At 50.2% G+C, this 21,796-nt stretch overlaps 1 protein-coding gene across 11 annotated transcripts in view; it reads right to left on the bottom strand.

The window, feature by feature from the left end:
* HIVEP3 (HIVEP zinc finger 3) overlaps nucleotides 1-21,796 on the bottom strand; it is a 474,019-nt gene that overhangs the window by 40,778 nt on the left and 411,445 nt on the right. For all 11 annotated transcript variants that reach the window (XM_073233752.1, XM_073233748.1, XM_073233749.1 and 8 more), the window contains 2 exons: nucleotides 13,439-19,038; nucleotides 9,351-9,496 (listed from right to left, as the gene is read on the bottom strand). In XM_073233752.1, the coding sequence (XP_073089853.1) occupies nucleotides 9,351-9,496; nucleotides 13,439-18,508 (5,216 nt within the window). In that variant the 5' untranslated portion in view covers nucleotides 18,509-19,038. The remainder of the gene's footprint in view (nucleotides 1-9,350; nucleotides 9,497-13,438; nucleotides 19,039-21,796) is intronic.

Here is a 21,796-nt window from a genome sequence, read left to right on the forward strand (position 1 = left end):
ATAGGATGCATTTAGGTCTTCCCTGACAGTCCTCAGGGCCTCCGGGAACTCTGGCCCCAGCATACTCAGACACTCAGTCTGCCCCACAATCAATAGTCTTTTTTTCTTTTACATTTTTCTTGTCACGTTCTCTTTTTTTACTGTCTGTGACTTGGGTGTTATAGTGACGTAATCAGCTTTCTCTAATGCTTGGAGCCAGTGTTCCCTGGGAAGTCCTTTGAGAAATCAGAAGAAAGATGCTAGGCCAGTACAGACAGTCGCCTAATTTGAAGCATTCAACATCTGATATGTTTATCTGGGGGATAATATTGACAAAGGAACAACTTTCCCAAGAGTCTACGTGGTTTCCTGGTACAGAAATTTGCTGCTCATTTTCAAAACACCATTCTCAAATCTACTGTTGGTGGAGACCTTGAACCCTTAGGTGGCCTGGACTGGGGCTGAGAGAACCCTTCCTGGAACCCTGCCTGCTCCCCACCATTTCTGCCTGTGTGGCAACCAGCATCTCTCTCTTTCCTCCTGTTACTATGGGAGAAGTGTCCCCTTCCCATCAGTGTTTGCAGCCCCTGCCCCGGCCAACACCTTCTGTGCATTCCACCCCCTTCTCCCTGGCGTCACCACCTGTCCCTGCTGTCAGTCTTTCCTGGCAGCACGAGGATGCCTCAGCGTAAGCGCCCACCTGCTCAGCCTCACACTCCCTCCAGGTCTCCCCCCCACTTCCTCTGCTTCCCTGCCTAGCCAGCCTCTTAGGACAGATCTTCACTGGGCCGCCTCCACTTCTCATTTCAACCCATGCCATTGGGATCCCACCTCCACCCAAACAGCTCCCGTCAAGGTCATCAGTGACCTCATGTGGCCACACTGCATGGACACTGGCATGTCCTCCCCTTCCTGGGCCTCTGGGCAGCCCTCAGCACGGCTGACCACGCTATCCTTCTTGAACACCCTCTGCTCTTGGCTTTTGAGGCTTCTCGCTCTGCTTGGTCTCTTCCCACACCTCTGGCTTTTCCTTCTCAAACTCCTTTGCAGCTTTGTCTCTACCTACTCTCTAACTGCTGATGGAGCCCAGGCTCAATCCTGATGCCCTTTCTTTTTTCTTTTCCCCATCTCCCAGGTGACCCTATACAGTCCCATTCACTTAAATAACATCTATGCATGGACAAATTCATATCCCAAATGTGTTATTTCCAGCTCAGGCCCGGCCTCTGAATGTCAGACTCATATATCCACTTGCTAAATGCCTCCCTGCACACTTGGATGGATGGATGATAGGCATCTTGAAACTAACATGTCTGCCAAGTTTTGATCTCCCCTTCCCCAAACCTCTTTCTGACTCTCCTCTCCCATCCCAGCCCACCTCAGGGAATGGCTCTACCATCCATTCAGCTGTTATTCAAGCCAGAAATGTTGCAGTCATTCTTGATCCTAACTTTCTCTTTCTCACCCTCCACACTCAATTCATAGAAGCCCTATATCTGAATCCCCTATCTGGTCTTAGCCGCTGTATGTCTCACCTGGACTCTGCAATATTCTGCCCTCCCTGCTGCCCCCACAAGCATCACCCCTTTCTCAAAGTCCAGATCATCTTCCCTGGGAGAGATGGAACAGTAGGAATTTGGGATAAAAGAAAAAGAGAACAAAACCCAGGGTGGGTTCATGTGATGGCGATTGGACAGTTCACTCCCCAGCTCCCCACTGGGGCCACACTCAAGAGTGGCACGCACAACTTCCAGGGAGGAGTCTGAGAATTAAAGAGATAAAGATGCTGGGTCTCCCTCAGGAAGAGGACAGGACCCTGGCAGCCTGGACTTGCCCAGAAGAAGAGCAGCCCCTACAGGGCAGAAGAGATCTGTTCAGGGCAGGCATGGCTCTGGGAGCTGGCAGCCCATGAGCCAGCCCATCTTGGGCAATGCATGTTTCATTTTTACCTTTAACGTCTGCAGGGCAGGGCAGCAAGCAAATGAGCTTGCCTCCCAAACCCAAACACTTACCTTTTAGCTGAGGTCACTTGACTTGACTTTCCCCAGACCAAGTCTGACTTCAGCTTGGTGGGTTGGTCCTGCCCAGCCTGGTTCAACCCCAACTGTGCTTTTGCTCCTTCCTGAGACCCAGAGACTTGATCCTACTCACAGATTCCAAAAGCTGCTAAGTTTAGGAACGTGCCCCCTCACCTGAGGTCTCAGTTAATCCTGACCATGTTAAGGGGAGATTCCTTCATTTACTGAATATTCTTGAGCCTGTCTATATGCCACTCTTTTCAGTACTGGGGATATAGCATGAACAAAACAATTTCTGCTTCTTAAAGAGCTTACAGTCTGGTGGAGGTGACAGAATCAAACCAGTAAATATAGGATGCAGGGAAGGGAAGGGGATAAGAGATGTCAGAAGAGGTATGAGCTAGGGATATAGCCTGGGAATGCTTCACTGAAGGTGGCTAGAGGAAGAGAGAGAGCCATGAGACTCTGGAAAGTGTTCCAGGTACAGGGCACAGCAAGTGCAAAGGCCCTGAGGCAGAAGCATGTCTAACAAAGAGCAAAGACTTTGCTGGCTAGAGTGCAGGGAGTGAGGGGTAGAGGGCAGGCTGAGGGCAGGGAGGAGCTGGGACTACATGAGGCTGTGGAGGGTGCAGAGCAGGAGCGAGGGGGTTTGTTGACATTAAACAGGATCACACTGGTTGCTGAGTCGAGGGTACACTGTAGTGGGAAAGGGTGGAAGCAGGAGATTATAGAACACTGTGATAATCCAGATGATAGAACAGTGGCTTGACCCAGGAGGTGGGAAAAAATGGGCAGATTCTGGATATGATTTTAAAAGTTGAGTTCACCAGATTTGCTAATGGATCTAAGACACAGCAGTTCTGGGCCTGAACATCTGCAAAGATGAAGTTGCCTGTGCAGAATTTGAACAAGTGGTTTTGCTTCTCTCCTTCAAAGGAGTCCTCTTTTTCTCTTGGCTACTTAAAAGACTTTTAAAGAGACATTTAGCAAGGGTGTAGTGAGGCACACAGTTTCTCTACCTATGTTGTACATTTCGTAACCTTTGCATGACCATCCCTTCAGTAGTATGCATTTTCTGTTTCACTTTGGATTTTTAGAGTGGTTTACCTGACCTGTTTCACTTTGGATTTTTAGAGTGGTTTGTCCTTTACACCTATTCAATTTATCAGTATTTATTTAATTCATAATTTAATTGATTTGTTCCCCAATAAATATACAGAAATAACAAATATTACCAAATACATAATTCAACTTTATCCTTAATCTGGAGCCCACAGTAAGATAGGGCTAGACAGAGCAGAAATTTAGACATTTAGGATGAAAAATATATTCTAGGTGTCAAAGTACAAAAAGAAATGAGTTTGTGAAAAATCATTAGAAATGAAAATAATCTTTAAATTTTTAAAAATTAAAACTATTCTCTCCAAGCTATTTCATATAGACACACACACACACACACACAGACATGCACATGTGCTTTTAAAAATATAAGTAGATCCTAAAATGACATGTGTTGAGCACACTGCATAAACTCTTAGACTTAAATAAAAATAAATTCAGCTATTAGAAATGAAAATACATGAGACAGATAAGCACATCTGTTAAAAATATAACTCTTTCAAGTGGAACAATACTGAGTTAAGTGAACTTTTAAAATAATTTCTTTAACAAATGTACCCGGAGCCTTTGAGTCACAGGGGTTCTTTAGCATCTGGTGTGTTCAAAGGATGAGTTTACTGGACGTCTGGGTGGATCGGCACACAGATGCCTCAAGATCTGGCACAGAGCCCCGAGGAGACGTCCTGCTAGACATACAAGTCTGGGAGTCATCAGCCTAGAGGTGGTACATGGAGTTACCCAGGGAGTGAATTTAGACAGAGAAAGGGGAGGCCCAGGGGCTGAGCCCTGGGGGCCCTAATACCTAGAGATCAGGAGATGATGAGAAATTCCAAAGATGATGAGAAAATGCTTCCAGCAAAGAAAGAAGGGTAGCAAGAAAGTTGGTATCCTGAAACCCAAGTAGGCAGTGTTTCAAGGACGGGGGAGGGATCAACTGTCAAATCCCGTCAATTGGTCAGGAAAGGATGGAAATGAGAACGACCAGAGAATTCTGCAGGGTGGAAGTCACTGCTGACCTTGATGAGAGCAGCTTCTGGGTGTGATGAGGCCAAAGGACCACCTGGAAAGGGACTGCGAGGCGAGGGGGGGAAAGGTATGGAGGTGAGCAAATACAGTTGACCCTTGAACATCACAGGTTTGAACTGTGCAGGTCCATTTATATGTGGATTTTTTCCAAGAATAAATTAGAACATTTTGGGGGGATTTGTGAAAATTTGAAAAAACATCTTTTTCTCTAGCTTATTCTATAGTAAGAATATAATATAGAGTACATACAACATACAAAATACGTGTCAGTTGACTGTTATCAGTAAGTCAACAGTAGGCTATTAGTAGTTAAAGTTTTGAGGAGTGAAAAGTTATACACTCACTTTTGACTACACTGTTCAAGGACCAACTCTTTCTGGAGTTTTTCTTTAAAGGGAAGCAGAAAAATCGGGTGATATAAGCCCTTTAGTGAAAGTCAGTTTGAAGATGGGAAGCTTTAAGTTTGCATATGTGGAACTGAACAGGTCAGAAGAGAGGCAATGGCTGGAGTGATGTACTGGGGTAGGTGAGAAGTGATGGGGTCAAAGACCCTCCAGCAGGAGCACAGATGGCCTTTCTTCAGCTTGTAAGCTGAGTCTGGCACTTGGCAAGGTCTGGCATTGACTCCTTCTGCTAAAGGCCTGAAGGGTTTGGGGGCAGCTTTGGGCAACCCCCTGTTCGTGAGCCAGCCTCCTCCACCCTCACTGGTGCAGCCCACAGCTGGGCTTCTGTTCCCCTGCCTTGTATTCCAGTTCCAGCTGAGGCTGGGCTGCCCCTCTAAACTCACCCCATCCACTGCCCCTTCCCACGGCCAACTTTCTGAGTCCCCATGCCAGCTGGGCCTGGCCTCCCTGGCTCTCACCATGTGTGCTCATCATTCCCTTCAGACCTAACCAGCCTTGGCCCCAGCCAGGCCTGGATGACCACTTCAGGCAGCTGGGTTTTAATTCCAGTCTCTTCCTCTTCCACACCAGCCCTTTGGGCTGAGCTCCTAGCTTTCCTTATAACAAGTGAACTTGAGTTAGAACAATATAGGTATTACTGTCAATGAACAACGTAACTTTGAATATATGAAAATAACATTCCTTAACAAAGGAGCCCTTCTCAGACATCTAAGGCAAATGCACAGGTGCTGGGTGAAGAGTTGTGACACAGCTGAGTCATGATCAGGAACACTCAGTGCCACCAACAAGGAGAGGGGACTCAGGAGTAACCTGTCACCTTTCAGCTGAAGGCAGACAGGTGGCAGAGACTCCAGCAGGTAGCTGGAGCTACGGGCTCACCAGGGAGGGGAGCGGCCCCTGCCAGCTGCCCTTCCGGAGCTCAGGAGCTTAGGCTTTCCAGGCGAACAGGGCAGCAGGGGCCGCCTTGGGGAGCCAGATCACCGTTCTGGAGGTGGTTGCCTCTTAGGGCAGAAGCAAACCCCTTCAAGCATACCAGCTAACATCAGCCCCCTGGGGCTCCACAGACAGTCCTTGAAGCAAGAGGGAAGGCGCGGTGTTGCCATGACCAGATGCACCAATCCTTGGACCCAGTGGGAGAGCAGAGCGGTGACACAGGGTAGCGGAGGGACACTGCATCCAAGCCACAGACCACTCCGTGTGGACACCAGAACTTGGGGACTAATTGGAAGGGGGAGGTTAAGGGGAGAAGAAGGTGTCTGAGATGGCAGTAAGGTTTGAGTGTGAAGACGTGGACGCATAATCTGAGATAATAGCCTGGAAGGAGACGCTGTTGGTGGCAACTGGTGGGCTTGGCCGGCACACACTAAGTTTGAGATGTCCTGGGTCTCCCAGGCAAAGGTGCCTAGAGGCGTCAGAAGCAAGAGTATAGTTCAGGAGTGAGGTCCTAGCTGGAGATCCAGATTTAGTGTCCTTGGCACAGGGAGGAGGCTTGAAGCTAAGGAGATGGATGATATTAACAAGGGAGAACACTCAAGGCAGGAGAAATCAGTCTGACTGACCAGGCACATGAATCTCCATTACATTAGATTGCTGACCAACCTATCTTTCCTCTCTACCTTCTCTGTTGTACCCACCCTTCCAGGCCTAGCCCCATTCCCTCCAGGAAGCCCTCCCTGGCTGCTCCAGCCCCAGAGCTCCCTGCCTGCTGTGAGCATCTCAACACCGGCAGACACAGGGTCTGAGCCAGTCCCCAAGCACCTGGAGGGCAGAACCATGGTTTACCCTCTTGGCTCATGGTATTTTCTGGCATAGAGCACCCAGAAGGCACTAAATAAGTAGCTCTTCCTTGATGGATTGATTACCTGATTAATGCTGGGTTGAAGGTCACGATGAGTCAGGAGACTAGTGAGTAGCTTGACCTGTGATAATAGACTTATTCATGTTGGATTCTTAAAACCTCCATTTCTTGTCTGGCTTATTGACTCATCGCTCTGAATTAGAGCATATGGATCAACGTGGATATATGTCAAAAATACTGCTGAGTAAAAACACCAAGTTACAGATGTACATGAAGCCCACTGGAGTAGGCAGTGCTGTCTGCCAAACACAGGTGGTAGGACAGTACTTCCCCCTCTTCCCCGCGGTCAGTGAGGCCATGTGGCTTGCTCTGGCCAATGAAATGGAGGCAGAAGCTTCTGGGTGGAAGCTTTAAGAGCCAATGCACAGTTCACCATTTTCTCCTTTCTCCTCTCTCGGCCTCTGTTGGCCTGGATCTCTTAGTGACTCCTAGGAACAGAACTCCAATGCAGAGCCTTGTCAAACACAGATGGTGTGAGATACAAATGCTTTCTGTGTTAAGAAAAAGAGGTTGAAAAGAGGAAGAAATGAGTGTAAACCAAAACCTTGGTGAGCCCAGGTGGCTGTGCCTGGCAGATTTATTCAGCGTTTCTGGGTGAGGGGGAGGCACCCTGGGCATTTTGGGTGGGACAGGCGGTTCTGCGGGTGGTGTATGGATGGCCGCATCCTTGACCCCATCCAGGAAATGCCAGAGGTGCCTCCAGTTATGTGATAGCCCCAAACACTCTCACCCCCACATTTTCAAACGCTCCTGGGGCTGTACTAGCAACCCCGGCAGAACCACGGATGTAGAGGGGTTGTGAGAAGTGGGGCGGGAGGTGCCGCAGGAGCCTGGTGGGGCAGGAGGATCTGACTGGCTGTACTACATAACCCCCAAGTGCTCCCATTGCATGTGACAAATTGAGAGAGTGAGGATGACATCTTTCAAAGCCGACAGAACAGACGGAGATTGTCCTGGAGGGAGATACAAAGGATGGATAGAACAGTGACAAACCCTCCGATGCCTGTTCTTCAGCACCGTGAACTATGACCTTCACGTGGTATAACAGGCTCCTCCAATAATCCGCAGGTGTTATTATCCCATCTTACAGATCAGGAAGCAGAGCTGGGGAGGGGAGAGGCTTGTGTGAGTGGGACAGAGGTAAGTGGGAGGACTGCTCAGGGGCAGGGATGACCTTGAAAGAGAGGGAGATTCTGAAACAGTAGGTGGGACCAAGCGACAACCTGGGTGGACAGTGCAATAGGGTTGCAGGTGGTGAGGGAGAAGTGGGGACCGACGCCCAGGCTCTGGGGAGAGGAGAGGGGACTCAGGAGTAACCTGTCACCTTTCAGCTGAAGGCAGACAGGTGGCAGAGACTCCAGCAGGTAGCTGGAGCTACGGGCTCACCAGGGAGGGGAGCGGCCCCTGCCAGCTGCCCTTCCGGAGCTCAGGAGCTCAGGCTTTCCAGGCGAAGAGGGCAGCAGGGGCCGCCTTGGGGAGCCAGATCACCGTTCTGGAGGTGGTTGCCTCTTAGGGCAGAAGCAAACCCCTTCAAGCATACCAGCTAACATCAGCCCCCTGGGGCTCCACAGACAGTCCTTGAAGCAAGAGGGAAGGCGCGGTGTTGCCATGACCAGATGCACCAATCCTTGGACCCAGTGATATGAGAACGCAGAAACACACGAGGGCGCTCTAACCAAATAGCAGGATTGGAAATCCATCGGTTCCCAGCCATAATGAGGGTTAGTATTTTGGAAAAGCTTTGGTCTGGTGCAATGGAGCAGCTACAGGAACCCTGCGCAGGATGTTTCTCCTCTACGGGGAGGTGTCCCTACCACTGCAGGGTGTTTGCCATCCCTGACCCCTTCCTGACACTATGACAACCCAGTTCCCCAAGTGTCATTTAAACACCCCACGTCTCTCGAGAGTCCCTGCTACTCGTGCCACTGGAGGGTGCCCCTTGGTGGTCTGTGATCTCCCCAGCCTCACAGAAGAATCTGGCACCTCCCACTTTGACCTTGTGGGTTAGGTGTCCCCAGCTGCTGGAGAATTGCAAGCCCCACTGACATCCCGTGTTGGCCGGTGTTCACGGGGACTGTCCTCTTCAGGAGGTGGGTTTTCCTCCATGCTATTGTCCCTCAGAACTGGGAAGGACGAGGGCTTCATTGACCACACTGGAGACACAGACACAAGACCCTGAGACAGACACCACGGAACCTGCTTACAGATGCCCACATCCCAGGGAGCAAACATGTGGTCACATAGAACACAGCCCGCACAAAACCTCCACAAAGCAAGTCTGAGACAAGGTACCCTCCTGAAGCCCAGAGGACCCCACAGTGTGAGTTCTGAGATGTTCAGATCACTAGATATTCAAAGACAGGCACCAAAGGTGAAAAACCAGGGATCCTATTCTAAGCATTTAACAATGAGTCCTGGATCCCAGCGGGTCAGAATGGAGACAGACTGCAGCTGGTGCATGCAGTGTGCTATCGGCTCTGCAAACAGCCTCGTTGGCAGAGCTGGAGTTCCCTGTGGAATGCCAGGCACGCCAAGCTGGCTGCTTAGGCAGGACAGAGATGACTTTCTGGGAACATACACCAAGGTAACTGGCAGCCTGGGGAACTCACTATCAACCCCAACACAGGAACAAGAAACCTGGCCAGCATCTGAGGAACGAGGGGCTGGAGAAAGACCCAGAGCACTCCAGCACACCCCAGTGCCCCCCAGCCCCCACCAAGGAGCCCGGCGTTCTTAAACAGAGGTGACCTGTGAGTCTTACAAAGGTGGCTTCTGCTGGAAGGCACAGCTGGAATGCCAGGGCACCTGTGAGCACAGCCCTGCTGTGCTGGTTGAGACGCTCACAGCCTCTGAACATGAATGGCAGCACCCGCAGCCTGCTGGCTGGCTGGGCGGGAGCTCTTACTCCACGGGAAGCAGGTCTTGCAAAGCAAACATGATTCTTACCCTCCTTCGAAGATTTTGATCCTCGCCGGCTCCCCTCTCTTAGAGGCAGGAGCGTCCTCCTCCGGCTTCCCTCGCTTCTCGTCTTCCTTCTCCACTCTAGCTATATCTTTATGGCCTTCCGGGGAAACCAGCGAAGGGAGGTGAACCTGGCCCACCACAGAATGACAAAATCATTGCTGGTTAAATGGCAATAACGGAATGATGCCTTTGATGGCATTGCACGCTCACACTTAATCATGGTTCACTCAATCTTTACCCTCCCCTATGAAGAGGTGCTCATAGCCCGACTTTACAGAAAGAAGGAAACTGATTTCCCAGAGAGTTGAAGGTTCTATTCAAGGCCAGGTGGTTAGTTGGTGTTAAAACTAGGGCTCTGACCAGGTCCCTCTCAAGAAGACCAGGCCTTCCCAATACAGCGGTGTTTACTCTCCTTCACACTAGTCTAGGAGCTTCTGGGGACATGTACTCATCTCGGTCTCCTTGGTCACACCAGCACCAGGCCTGCCTCAGAGAAGGCGTTTAAGGAATATAGAACCAACAAATGACGACTCCACTTTTGGAGTTTTAACCGATCCAATTCTGTCTCATAGGTCAGAAAGCCAAGGTCACCCAGCAAGTTAAGGGCACTTCTGGGAGCAGAGTGCAGGTCTCGTGGGGCTCTGACCAGTAGAACCCCCCAAGCCTGGTGCAGAGAGGCTGTCCAGGTCTACCAAGGGGCATGCACCTGGGGCATGTGCTGGCTTCCAACTGTTTGTCTAAGGGAACCCATTCTCTTCGCAGAGTTATGGGACCTCAAGCTGGCCCAGTGAGGAGAACACATCCTCTCAACCCTCAGGTGGCAAAGGGATTGGCACCCCTTGAATAGGAAGCCATGATGCTGGCTGAGGGCTGGGACCAGCAGTGCTGGAAGTGAGATTCTCACCCTACTTCATGTCACCATCATTTAGGGCATGAGAAAACTGCAACGTTTACAGCCAGCGGAGAAGCAACCTTGTCTCTTGGTGCTGGGGCAGTTTATGAACTTTAGGCCACTCTGCCAGCCACACTTGCCTGTACAAGACCAGTTTGGGACTGAGCAGAAGCATTGCTGGTTGGGAATCTGGGAATCTGAGTTCTAGCACCAAATAGGCTACTGCATGCTGAGCCACCCTGGGTTGGATTACTCCACCTTTCTAGCCTCAGAGTCTGAGAGGATTTAGACTACCTTGAAGATTCATTCCAGGGCCAACTTCCGTGAGTCAGTGGCCCTCAGATAACCTCTTTAGAATTGGAGAGGGGGAGTGGAAACCAAGTGAACATATGGATTGCTGCTTTAGCAGAAGTTAGCTGGTTTTGTGCAATACCCGTGTGTTTCCAGAGCGCGCTGTTTTCACTCTCGTCTTGGCCTGCCACCTGGGCCACCCTTGGAACAACCAAGGCACCTCCAGCAGGATGGTGGGCAACTTCTCTCTCACAACCAGCCATGATGTCTGGGCTAAGCTCAAGCAGGCTATCAGCACTCTACCAGGGAACATTGTTGGGACTGGGTGAAGGGACCAAGATCCTCTTTGGCTTGTCATGGTAATAATATGGTAACTATAGGTGAAAGCAATTACTGGGTGCCAATGTGCCAAGCACTGTTTCATACATGTTTCATATTTTAAGCCATTTAATTGTCTCCACACTCCTATGAACTCCTATTTTACAGATGACGAATCCAAGACACAGAGAGGTTAGGTAACTGGCCCAAGGCCACACAGCTATAAAGTGAGGTAGTAGGATTCAAATCTGGGCAATTTGGCATCATAGTTCTTGTTCTTAATCTGTTCACATTAGTGCATGTGGCCAAAATGATCTCAAAGGAGAAAAAGGAAAGAGAAACCCAGGGAACAGAATGTGACTGCAAAGTGAACTCTTGTAGAAGCTTGGATTTCTCCAGGGCTTATACATAGGGAAAAAATATCTGTGACCAAATTCGAACTTGATAGGTGGCCTAGACCTACATGAAGATGGTTAAGATGAACTTTAAAATGTTCAGATAGCCCAGAAGGCCTTTTGAGAGATACTAATGGAGAATGGAAACAGGATGACAACTGTCAGCTCAGTACCATGAAGAACTTTCTTAAAGCACTGTCCAAAGATGAGCTGGGTTGTACCAAGAAGGGGTGAATGAGCTCCCCATTTTGGGAACTTTGCAAGCAGAGTCCAGAGAAAGAGATGTAATTGTAGCAAGGTATCAAACAGTGACCATGCAGTACATTAATGCATCAGATTGGTGAACTTCTGGTAGGAAACATGCCGGTGAATCTAATGGAATATTCCAAGAAAAAGTTTGCACATTTCAACTCATTTTAGAAAAGTAGCATTTTAACCAAATGATTGCCAAACCCAATTAAGCCACATTAACTCTTCCTTTTTCTTAAGTGGTCTTTTAGTGTACAGTCATTAAAACAGAGAGGCAGTCCAGATTGTCAGAAAGGGCTTTGGAGTGACATCAGGTTTTTAATCCAGGCCTTGCCATTTACTGTGCAGCCTTGTGCAAGTTCCCTCACTTCTTTGGTCTCCTCATCCATGAAATGGTGATACAGTACCCTAACTTACAGGGTGGTTGGAGTATGAAAGTAAAGTTTAGCACAGTACCTGGCACATAGTAGGTGCACACAAAATTGTAAGTATGACTATAATTACAACAGCATCTTGGGAGTAGCTATAGCCAGCAAGAGACATGGGAGAACAAATCCTCATTGATGATTATGGCAAAAGTAGAAATCTCATTTAGGATGTCTGTAGACTGAACAAAGACATTCAGAGAATAAATTCAGGAAGTAGTTCTGTGAAGAATATCCAGTTAAGCTAAGGACAAATTCAATGCACAAAATTCACTCCATGATAAAAGAGGAGGATGTGAATATAGGAGAAGTTATAAAACAGTTTTGTTCATTTACCTATAATATGAATTTAGAGGATTTATGCCTGATTTGGTCAAAACATCTGTTCTGAAGACACACTAATGAGCATCTTGAAATTTGCAGTCATTTTTAAGGTTTTCTTTCTTCAAATAATTAAAAGAAGAAAAATAGACTCTTTGGAGTCTGATAGGTCTGGATTTGCCAAATATTTGCCATATGAACTTGACCTCCATCACATTGTGACCCCCAGTTCCCTCATCTATAGAATGGAGATTGTTCCACTTTCTCACAGGTAGAGATAAGCATTGCCTGGTTTCAAGAATCCAGCACAGTGCCTGGCACAATGAGCTACTCAATTAACAAGACCAATTGTTATTCCACAAATGCCATGTTAGCATTATGCATCATAGCCTGAATCCTTAGGCTGGCCTTGTCAGGGTATGAAGGTGTCATTTTGTGTAGCAAACTTGGAATTATCAAATTTCAAACTTTTTGAACTTGCAAGGATCACTTCATTTTATGGCTCCAGATGCAGGCTCAGGTCAGAGGCAGTGGAGGAGTAAATATGAGCCTTTATTCAGGGCTGGATCACAGCTCTGGTGGGTCAAATTGTGAGTGATATTGATATCTCCTGGTAAAGAGGAATACTGCAGCCAAGTTCTATTTGCTACCCTACTCACTGAAAAGAAAGAAGGAATATTTCAAGAGATGTTTTTATAAAATTCTAAAATCTCCAGAAATGAGAAGATTTTGAATGGTGCCAGAGAACAGAAACAGCAGGCGTAGAGGCTAAGAAAAGCAGGAAAAGACTTACAGGACAGGGGAGAAACATATGAATGTGTGGCATAAAGTTTTAAAATTACTGAAGGCATTCTCATCAGACAACTTTTCCAACTCAGTCTTTTGGAGAATTTTTTTTTTCCTGGATGAGATTGTGTCTTTGATTTTACAAGCTAATGGGAAAGCAGGATTACTCTAAAGCTCACTTTATTGAAGTGCATCTCATCCAATGATATGAGGGACACACTGACAAAGAAACCTGATAAATACATTTTCTTATAAGGTGACCAGTCACAGATGACAATCTGCCCACTCATCTGGCTCTAGTTTTGCAAATGAGATCTGAGGAGAATGTGACTTTAAAAGCTCAGCAAAGGCTTTTAAAATCAATGGGGAGAAGAAAAACAAGGATGAACTTACCTCTGTCATGCGGGGCTTGCGGGAGCTGGATGGCACAAGCCTTCCTGTCTCAGGATGCGGAGCTGTGGCCATGGTGTATGTCTCTTTGCTCACCTTCTGCTTAGACCTCAGGAGGGACAAAGCAGCTTTAGTGGAAACCCCCGGAAGGTTGGGGTTGTACAAACTTATGCACCAACCAGCGTAAACAGAGGACCTCCTATCTGCATGCTGGATGTGATTTGGCTTAATGTAGTTTAAATAGCACCAACTGACATTAGTGGTCGTGTGGAGGCTGGGGAACTGCAGTACCTTCTTTGAGTCCGTACCTTCTTGTGACTTCGCTGGCCTGGGGGACGTTTCTGACAGAGGCAGCGAGCTGGGAGGTGCCAGTGGAGGGAGGTCAGGTTGTTCCTTGGAATCTTCTTTCTTCACACTTAGTGTGGGCAACCCTCTTCGATGAGGTTTACCAGATGACTGGGCATATTCTTTCAAAGCCTCTGAGCCTGGGGCTGTCACATGGGGTGATGATGGGTGAGGAAGAGTAGGAATTTCCTTTGGGTCAGATGGGTCTGAGGACAGGCTGGGTAGTGTTTCTAGCTCCCTCCTGCCCTGGCCCTGGCTGCTCAAGTGGGATTTCTCTGGCTTCTTGCCATTCTCAGTGCTGATAAGCACCACACTGCATGGTTTTACCAGCTCAAGTTTTTCATCTGCCTTAGAAGCCTCCTCTTCCTTTACCCTTTTTTGCTGCTGGGTTTCCATGGTAAGTTCAAGGCTGCCAGCTGGTGAAAGAACACGTTTGCTTCCCCCTGCTGTTGATGAACTACCCTCCAGGCTCAAGACACTCTCTGATGACAGGGAAGTGTCTTTTCTTTCAGGTATTGTCACAGGCACTCTCAGGTATGGAGTCAGGAAACCTCTGCTCTGCTCTTCACTTACCGCAGCTGGTCCAGGCCCAACCTCATACACATCTGCCCCACATACAGTTGTTCCTTTGCTTGGGGGCTCCTCAAACTTGGGAAGAGACATAGTTGCTGGGCTGCCTTGGGACTGGGTGACCAGGATTTGGGAGAGGGTGGTATACATGGCACTCCCGTAAGATGGCATGTCAGTCTGAATGCGGACGGGCACAACCAGGGACACCATAGTGCCTGGACAGGTGGGCGGGGCCAGTGGAGGGTCTGATGTGGGTGCTGAGCAGCTGGCTGGGGGAGCAACAGGGGGCAGCTGGATGTCACTGCTGTACTCTGTGCTGGAGGAGAGGCCAGTGGTTCCTGTGGCCAGTGGGGCCAGGCTGGTTTTGATCTCTGGCAGATGGCTTTCCACATCACCAGGGAGCTGAAGGGCAAACTGGGACTGCAGGGGCAGGAAGAATCCAGAGGAGAGTGCTGAGGAGGCAGGGTACGGCATGGGGAGAAATGAAGGGGGCTGTCGGTAGGGGATGTTGGCTGGGGGAGGCATAAGCTGGGGGAGGTGGAGCTGGCTTGGGTGCAGAACCGTAGGTTGGAGAGGAAGTGGTGGGGCTTGAAATAAGGAGGGAGGAATCGGGGGCATGGCGTATGGTGCCGAGAGGAGGCTGGACATGGCCTGGGTGGAGAAGAATTCTGAAGGCCGCCCTGGCTCATGCTGCAATAGGTGCTGGAAGGAGAAATGGGAGACAGGTGGGGTCAGGTATGGTTTCTCATGCAGGGGCAGCTGGGCAATGGGGTGGTGGAGCACCTGCAGTGCTTCTGTGTAGGGTGGAGTGGACCCCACTGGGGGTCTGTCCTGCATCTGGCCCTTGCCTCCAGGGTGCCCACTGTGTGAGGTGGCTGATGAGGAAATCTGGGGCGAGGAGCTTTTGGTCGTAGGTTTACTGGATGAAGGCTTCGGCTCCTCACTCTCCTGTCTTCCCTTGGGGGCAGCCTCTGGCTCCATTTCTGGGGGCCTGCTCAGAGAGGCCTGTCTCACCAAAAAGCATTTTCTTCTCTCTGGCAGGGCTGCGGGGGCCACTGGGGCCATTGGGGCCACTGGTGCTGGCACAGAAGAGCCTGTCAAGGACAAGCTTCCATAGTCGAATGATTTGCTGCGTGTCTCAGTCATATGGGCAGAATGGGAAACATTGGGGCTCTGCTCTGAGGCTGACCTCCGCATCTCTCGGGCATGCGGGTGGTGGCTGGGGACAGTCAGCATGTGGGAGCCCAAGGGTTTGGAGCGCATGTCGGATGAGGGTCCAGGAGCCTCCACTTTTCCATGGTCATCCCTCTCGAAGGAGGTGGAGTGACTGGATCCACTCAGAGAGACGCTGCTCTCCTGGCTTGGGCTGCGAGACAGAGGCATGGAGGACTCGAAGCTGGACTCCCCCGATGACTGGGCCATCTCTGCCAGGCGCAGTCTCTTCTTCTTGGGTGGCAGCTTCTCAGCTGGGAGCTGCGCAAGTGTCTGGCTGCGTTGGGGCCACTGGAACTCCTCCGTCTTCTCGGGGTCCTTTGGGGGTGGCTCAGGCTCTGTGTCTGGCCTGTCAGGCTCCTCGGTCACCAGGATCTCAGGAACCTGAATGTTGGGCTGGCGGACTAACTTGGGTTGCAGGGAGTGAGCTGGGCGTCCGTGAGGAGCAGGTGGGGGTGATGAGAATGGGGCCGGGGACTTGTCTTCCCCTTCCAAGCCACTGAGCTGCTCCAGCGAGTCGGACTTCTCAAAGGAGCTGGTGTGCTGGATGACAGAGATTTCTTTGGACGTTGCCCTCCTCTCCTTCCCTGATTCTGAACCAGACCCTGGCTTGGGAGTCCTTGGCTGGAAGCCCATAGGTCCCTCCAGGGAGGGCACTGACTTACTTGGGTCTGCTGGTGACTTGGTGGACTCCAGGGGAAGGTTCCGGGCAGCATCGGATGGCCTGGGGCTGCCAAACTGACTTTTTGTTGACTCAAAGGCAGGGGGCTCTTCTTCATCCCCGAGGCTCTTCTCTTTCCTCCTCTTCCTCAGTGGAGTGAGCTCCAGTGTGGTTCCCAGTTTGTAATGCATCATCTGGGACCAGGGCTCATGCTCGGCCTCACTCTTTTCGGCTTCCGAAGACACATGAGCACCTGCAGAGACAGGCTTTGCAATCTGAAGCTCTGAGCAGTAGTATTTTTTGTGGGCTTCGTAGTTGTCCCTTTTCTTGTACCGAGCACCACATATGTTACATTCATAGATCACCCCTTTTGTTTTCAAACCCTTCTTGGTCTTTTTGGTGAGTTCGCTTTCCTTGGGGTCAGGTTCTTCTGCGGGTTTGGAGGCTGTGTCTTTGCCACTCGGCCCCGCCTCCTCGGCACTGTACTCTCCTCCCAAAGGTAGTTCGATGGCCGGCTGGCGCTTGAGCATCCGGGGGTGGGAGGTAAACACTTGACTGCTGCGGCTCAGGGTCTCCGAGTCGGTGATGTGGTCGTCGAAGGAGTAGCTACCTCGGAAGGTGTGGTGCGGTGTACTGAGGGTGCAGGCGGCAGAAGGCATTGAGTGGCTTCTCAGCAGAGGCACAGGGGGGGTGGTGCTGGGCGGGTGCTGGAGGCTCAGCAGTGATTGTTCGGGCTTTGTTTTCTCACTGTGGGATGACAAGGGCTCCCGGTAGAGGCTGGATTTGGGTGACTCCATGCTGCTGCGCCGAGACAGTGAGCTCCTCCTTGGCTTCACGCTGTCTATCTCACTGGTGTCCACCACAGCCTCATTGATGGTGATGAGCTTGGTGATGTGCTCGATCACCTGTGTCCGGGGCACTGACAAAGGCACCAGGCTGGGCTTGTCTTCGGTGGACAGGGGCAGGAGGGGTTGGGTGCAGGTGGCCGTCAGCATGGCTGTCCGCTGCCCGATCCGCCCGCACTTGCCGAAGATGATCTCCGCATAGGACCTGGCGTTGGTGTTTGGGGGGCTCACCTGCTGCTCGGCACTCTCAGAACGGGAGAAATACCCAGACTCGGTACTCCCTTTGCTGCTCGGGCTCAGAAAAGCCTGCTCATCGAGCACCTTTTTCCTCTCACTTAGGCGGAGGGCCAGCTTCTGCTTTATTGTGTGGGTGTCTTCGGGTTTATGGCTCAGGGAGTGTTCAGATGGGGGCTCCGCAAATGGAGTGGGGTCCTCAAGCGACTGCACTGAGCTGGACTGGGATAGGGAGCAGCGCTCATGGCTGGAGCCCTGGCTCCCAGAGCCATACAAACTGCTGGACAGGAGGGAGTGCTTCGGCCTGGGGGAGAGCTCTGTGGGAGCGGCAGACGGGGTGCCCGTCTCCTCCTCTGAATCTGTGCTTTCTCCCTCGGTGGGCTCCTCAAACTCCTCCCCTGGGATCCTCTCCATCTCCAGCCCCGGGGGGTACATCTCCCCACTCACTCCCGAGGCCAGGCCGGCCTTGATGCGGTGGGCATGGGACTTCCTGTGCTTGTAGAGGTTGCTCTTAGTCTTGAAGGAGAAGCCGCACGGGCCGCAGGGGTAGGGCCTCTCCCCCGTGTGTGAGCGAATATGTTTCTGGAGCACGCTGGGCTTGGCGCAGGGCCGGCTGCAATACTGGCATATGTACTTGCCTGGCTTCTGTGGTTTCCTCTCCTTCTTGGGTGCCTCCTCTGTGGGCTTCAAGGAGACCTGGGAGGGACGGGGCACAAAGACTTTGGAGATGCCAGGCAGGTCCTCAGGGGGGATGATGGAAGCATGGGGAGGGAGGAGCTGGCCCTGAGGATGGAGCCCAGGGGTCACGAAGGGGCCTGAGGGTCCGGGTCTCATGGGGTCGACCAGCTGCCACGTGGATCCCTCCAGGAGGTGCTCTGGTGTGCCAGGTGACATGAACGCTGGTGTCAGAGGGTGCTGCGGGAGCTGCGAGATGTGGACAGAGGTTTCAGTGCCGGACCTCCTGGGGGGCTTCAGCTGCTGGCCTGTTTTCTCTTGAGGGCCTTCCCTAAGGACTGACGAGGGGCCCTGGAAGGGCTGAGGGGCTGGGTGCTCTGCGAGGGGGCCCTCCTGGGTGGCGGCTGCACTGCTGCCTGGGTATGGGGTGCTGGATGCAACACTGGTCTGAACAGCCTCTCCTTTGGTCAGCCGCTTCCGGGGACTTCCCTCAGCCTTCTTGGCGCCCTTGACACTTTGTTCAGGATCCATGACCTCCACAGAGACTTCAGATGCTATTCAGGGAGGGTCGGGGCAGGCTGCATTTATGAATAATCCAAGCGTCCCAAGGAGGCCTCTGGCTTTGGCCACATTGGTCAAGAGCTGCAGAAGCCAAACCCAGACGGTTTTGGGAATTTTTTGCAAGTGTCACTGGCTGCGAGTGGACTCAGAGCAGGTCATCAGGGCCCAAACTATTCACATCAGTGAGGCATGGCCCTCTACTTTGCAGACAGAAAATGCACCAGCACTTTCTGCCTGAATGTCTGTTGTAGAAATGTCATGAAGGATGTCAATGTTGCCATCGTATTGTTTCAGTTGGTGGTGGCAAGTGGCCACCCATGAGTCCCCTGTATGCTATGCAAAACGTTGAAGGCTGGAGACATCTCTGTGCATGGCCCAGTCATTCCTGGTCCTGGCACGATAGTGGCCACACTGGATGCTGTGGGTGGTTCCTTCTGGCCTCTTCTGCCCTTTAGTCTCACATTGGAGATCAACAGCTGCCGAGGGGAACTCACGCTCTTCTACTCAGCAAAAGCACACATAGAAATACACACACAAAAGAGAAGACAGGGTTACTGTGACTCGTCCACAGCCTGGGGCCGCTGGGACTCTGAGACCCAGTGAGGTTCCTGAAAGGTTAACAGGGAGACTCAGCCAGAACACACAGCACCCCAACTTCATGTGCCTGAGTGCTGTCTGTACCCCTCACCCACATTCACTGTGGTGCTTGGTGACTCAGGCCAACTGTGGTTCTGAGGACTATGGCTGTGTGGGGCACTGGGGGCAGAAGGCAGGATGAGCTCTGGGAACTGTGGGGTGTCTCTGTTCTGAGAGCAACTTCAAGTGGGTGAATCTTGAGGCCTCAGTTGCTTAATTTATAAAATGGGACAATGGCAATTCCTGCCTCAACTGTGCCTGGGGCTGCAGTGGGGCCCAATGTGATGATAGATGTGGGTGCTGCTGGAAGAAAGCTGGCTGGTCCTGTAGCTGGTGCAGGAGGTGCTGGGGGTGTTATTCAGGGATGAGCTTTCCAGGGGTGGATTATTCTCAGGTCCCTATTACTCTCTCTGTCCCTGGGTTCTAGAGTTATCCATGAGGGCATTATTCATGGTTTCATGGTTTTCATCCCCCTTGCTAATCCCTCCTGAGCCTTCATGGTGAAGCTCAAAGCCCCAGCTGTGGGAGCTCACAGTCTAATACAGCCATGACCACCTGATACTACATACCACCAATAGCTGGCAGATTCCTCCAGCTTTACAGCCTTTCTTGGTTCAGTAAGTTCCCCAGGGATACCCTGGAAGTGGCTCAGAATGGGAATCCTTGACAATCTGGGAGGCAAAGTTGGTCTGAGTAGAGCCCCAAGTGTGTGAGTTCTCCCAGGGCTAGCCAGAAGTCAGGAAGTCTAGGCTTCCTGGGGTCTGAGTGCATCTTGGGAGCACAGTCAGAACTGCAACATTAAACGTCACTGTGGCCTCCATCTTGCTCAACCATCTTACTTTCCACTGGAGTAGACAGAGGACCCCAGAGGGAAGGTGGCCTGCTAAGGTCCCATGTTCTGAAGAGGCAAGGCCAGCACCCAGAGTTCATTCCCCAACCAGCCTCGTGCAGGTATCGGTCCTCTGGGTGAGGGCCTGGGTGAGTGCCCTCTGCCCTCTCCTGTAAGCACACTCTGCCCTTGGCATCCTGACCTCAGGCTTCCTTTGTACCCTCGCCTGGGTGTTTGCTGAAGGAGACTTGAAGAGTCTGCTCTTCCCACTTTTATTGGGAGCTCAGAACTTTAACAAGTCTGAAAGACTCAAATGATTGCCTCTCAAATGGCATGATTTTGGACACAGTGATATGCCATGTAGGGGCAGATGGTTTGATCTATTAGCTAAAAATTATATCCTGTAAGTTTACTCTTTTTGTGTTTCCTTTCTCTCTTGGTTCTACCAAGAATTCAATGTACTATTAGAAAACTACAAATATTTATAAAAGAATGACAAACTATAAATAAACATAAGAAAACTGTAAATAATAATAAAAACAAAGGCAAATGTCAATAAGGCAAGAAGTCAGGCTTGGTGGGATGGAAAGAACACTAGTATGCCAATTACAAAGTTTATAGTGTTTCTATAATTCCTCTATATCTATATAAAGTGTTTTTATAATTCACAATTATATGTGAGCTTCCTGGCAGCCAAGAGGAAAAGGGAGATATGGCCTATTATAGAGTATTTATAGCCATAGAGGAAAAAATATCTAAATTCCTTGAATGAAGCAATAGGTTACTTGAAAAGAAATTTTTTTCATGTGGCACTTAAGATGGGGCAGTGAATGGTGTATGAGATCACTTATGTCTTCAAATGATTTTCAGGAAATGCAGTTCTGCACTGGTTTTGTCAATGGAAGGTCACAACTCAGCAAGGGCTGTTCTCTGAGCAGCCAAAGGCATCCTTTGACTCATGCAGAGAAAGCATTCTCCCAAGGTAGGGTAAATGTGGGGAAGGCAGGGAAATCTCATCTCACCATATTACTGTCATGGGGTGGCTACGTATGATATCCAAACTGGGGCACTTTTGAGACTGAAAGAGGCATTACTAACAATTATGGAATAGCAACAGGGATAAACCAGGGCTATTTCAGGCAAACTGGAACAAATGGTTACCCTTACAATCAGTGTTTACCTTGTGATCCAAACCAGGCTCAGGTGCTGTCTCTGGGTGTCTAGCACAAACTTTTTTTTTTGTTGCCTTTCCATTCTCTTACATTTTAATTTTTTTGTTTTTTAAATTGAAGTATAGTTGACATACAGTAGTATATTTGTTTCAAGTACACAATATTGTGATTCAACAGTTATATACATCATTAAATCCTCACCACAGCTAATGTAGTTACTATCTATCAACACAGAAAGATGTTATGGAACTTGTTACTATGGGTATCTAGTATAACTTTTGATCTTTGCTATAAGGACTGAAATTACATTGAGGTCTCTGAATGGTTTCTTAGAGATTAGTGGTCTAGTGTAATCCCTTCACCAGCAGGTGAGGACACTAAGGCCTAGAAGGGTGATGTGATTGTCCCTAAAAACTGAACAGCGATGGTGGCAGAATCCGACCACCCAGTGCTTCCTGCGCCTGGCCAGGACTCATCCCCCACCTTAAGGAGTAAATGCCTGCTATGACTCCTGTGGCACAGTGGGCTCTGTGGTCTGTGGTTCCTTGTCCTACAGAAGCACTGGCTTGGCTCCAAGGGACATGGCTGTATCCATGGGTATCAACTGGTGTATCATGGGTA

Source organism: Manis javanica, chromosome 4 (assembly GCF_040802235.1).
Source record: "Manis javanica isolate MJ-LG chromosome 4, MJ_LKY, whole genome shotgun sequence".
In the NCBI taxonomy this organism is placed as follows: Eukaryota; Metazoa; Chordata; class Mammalia; order Pholidota; family Manidae; genus Manis; species Manis javanica.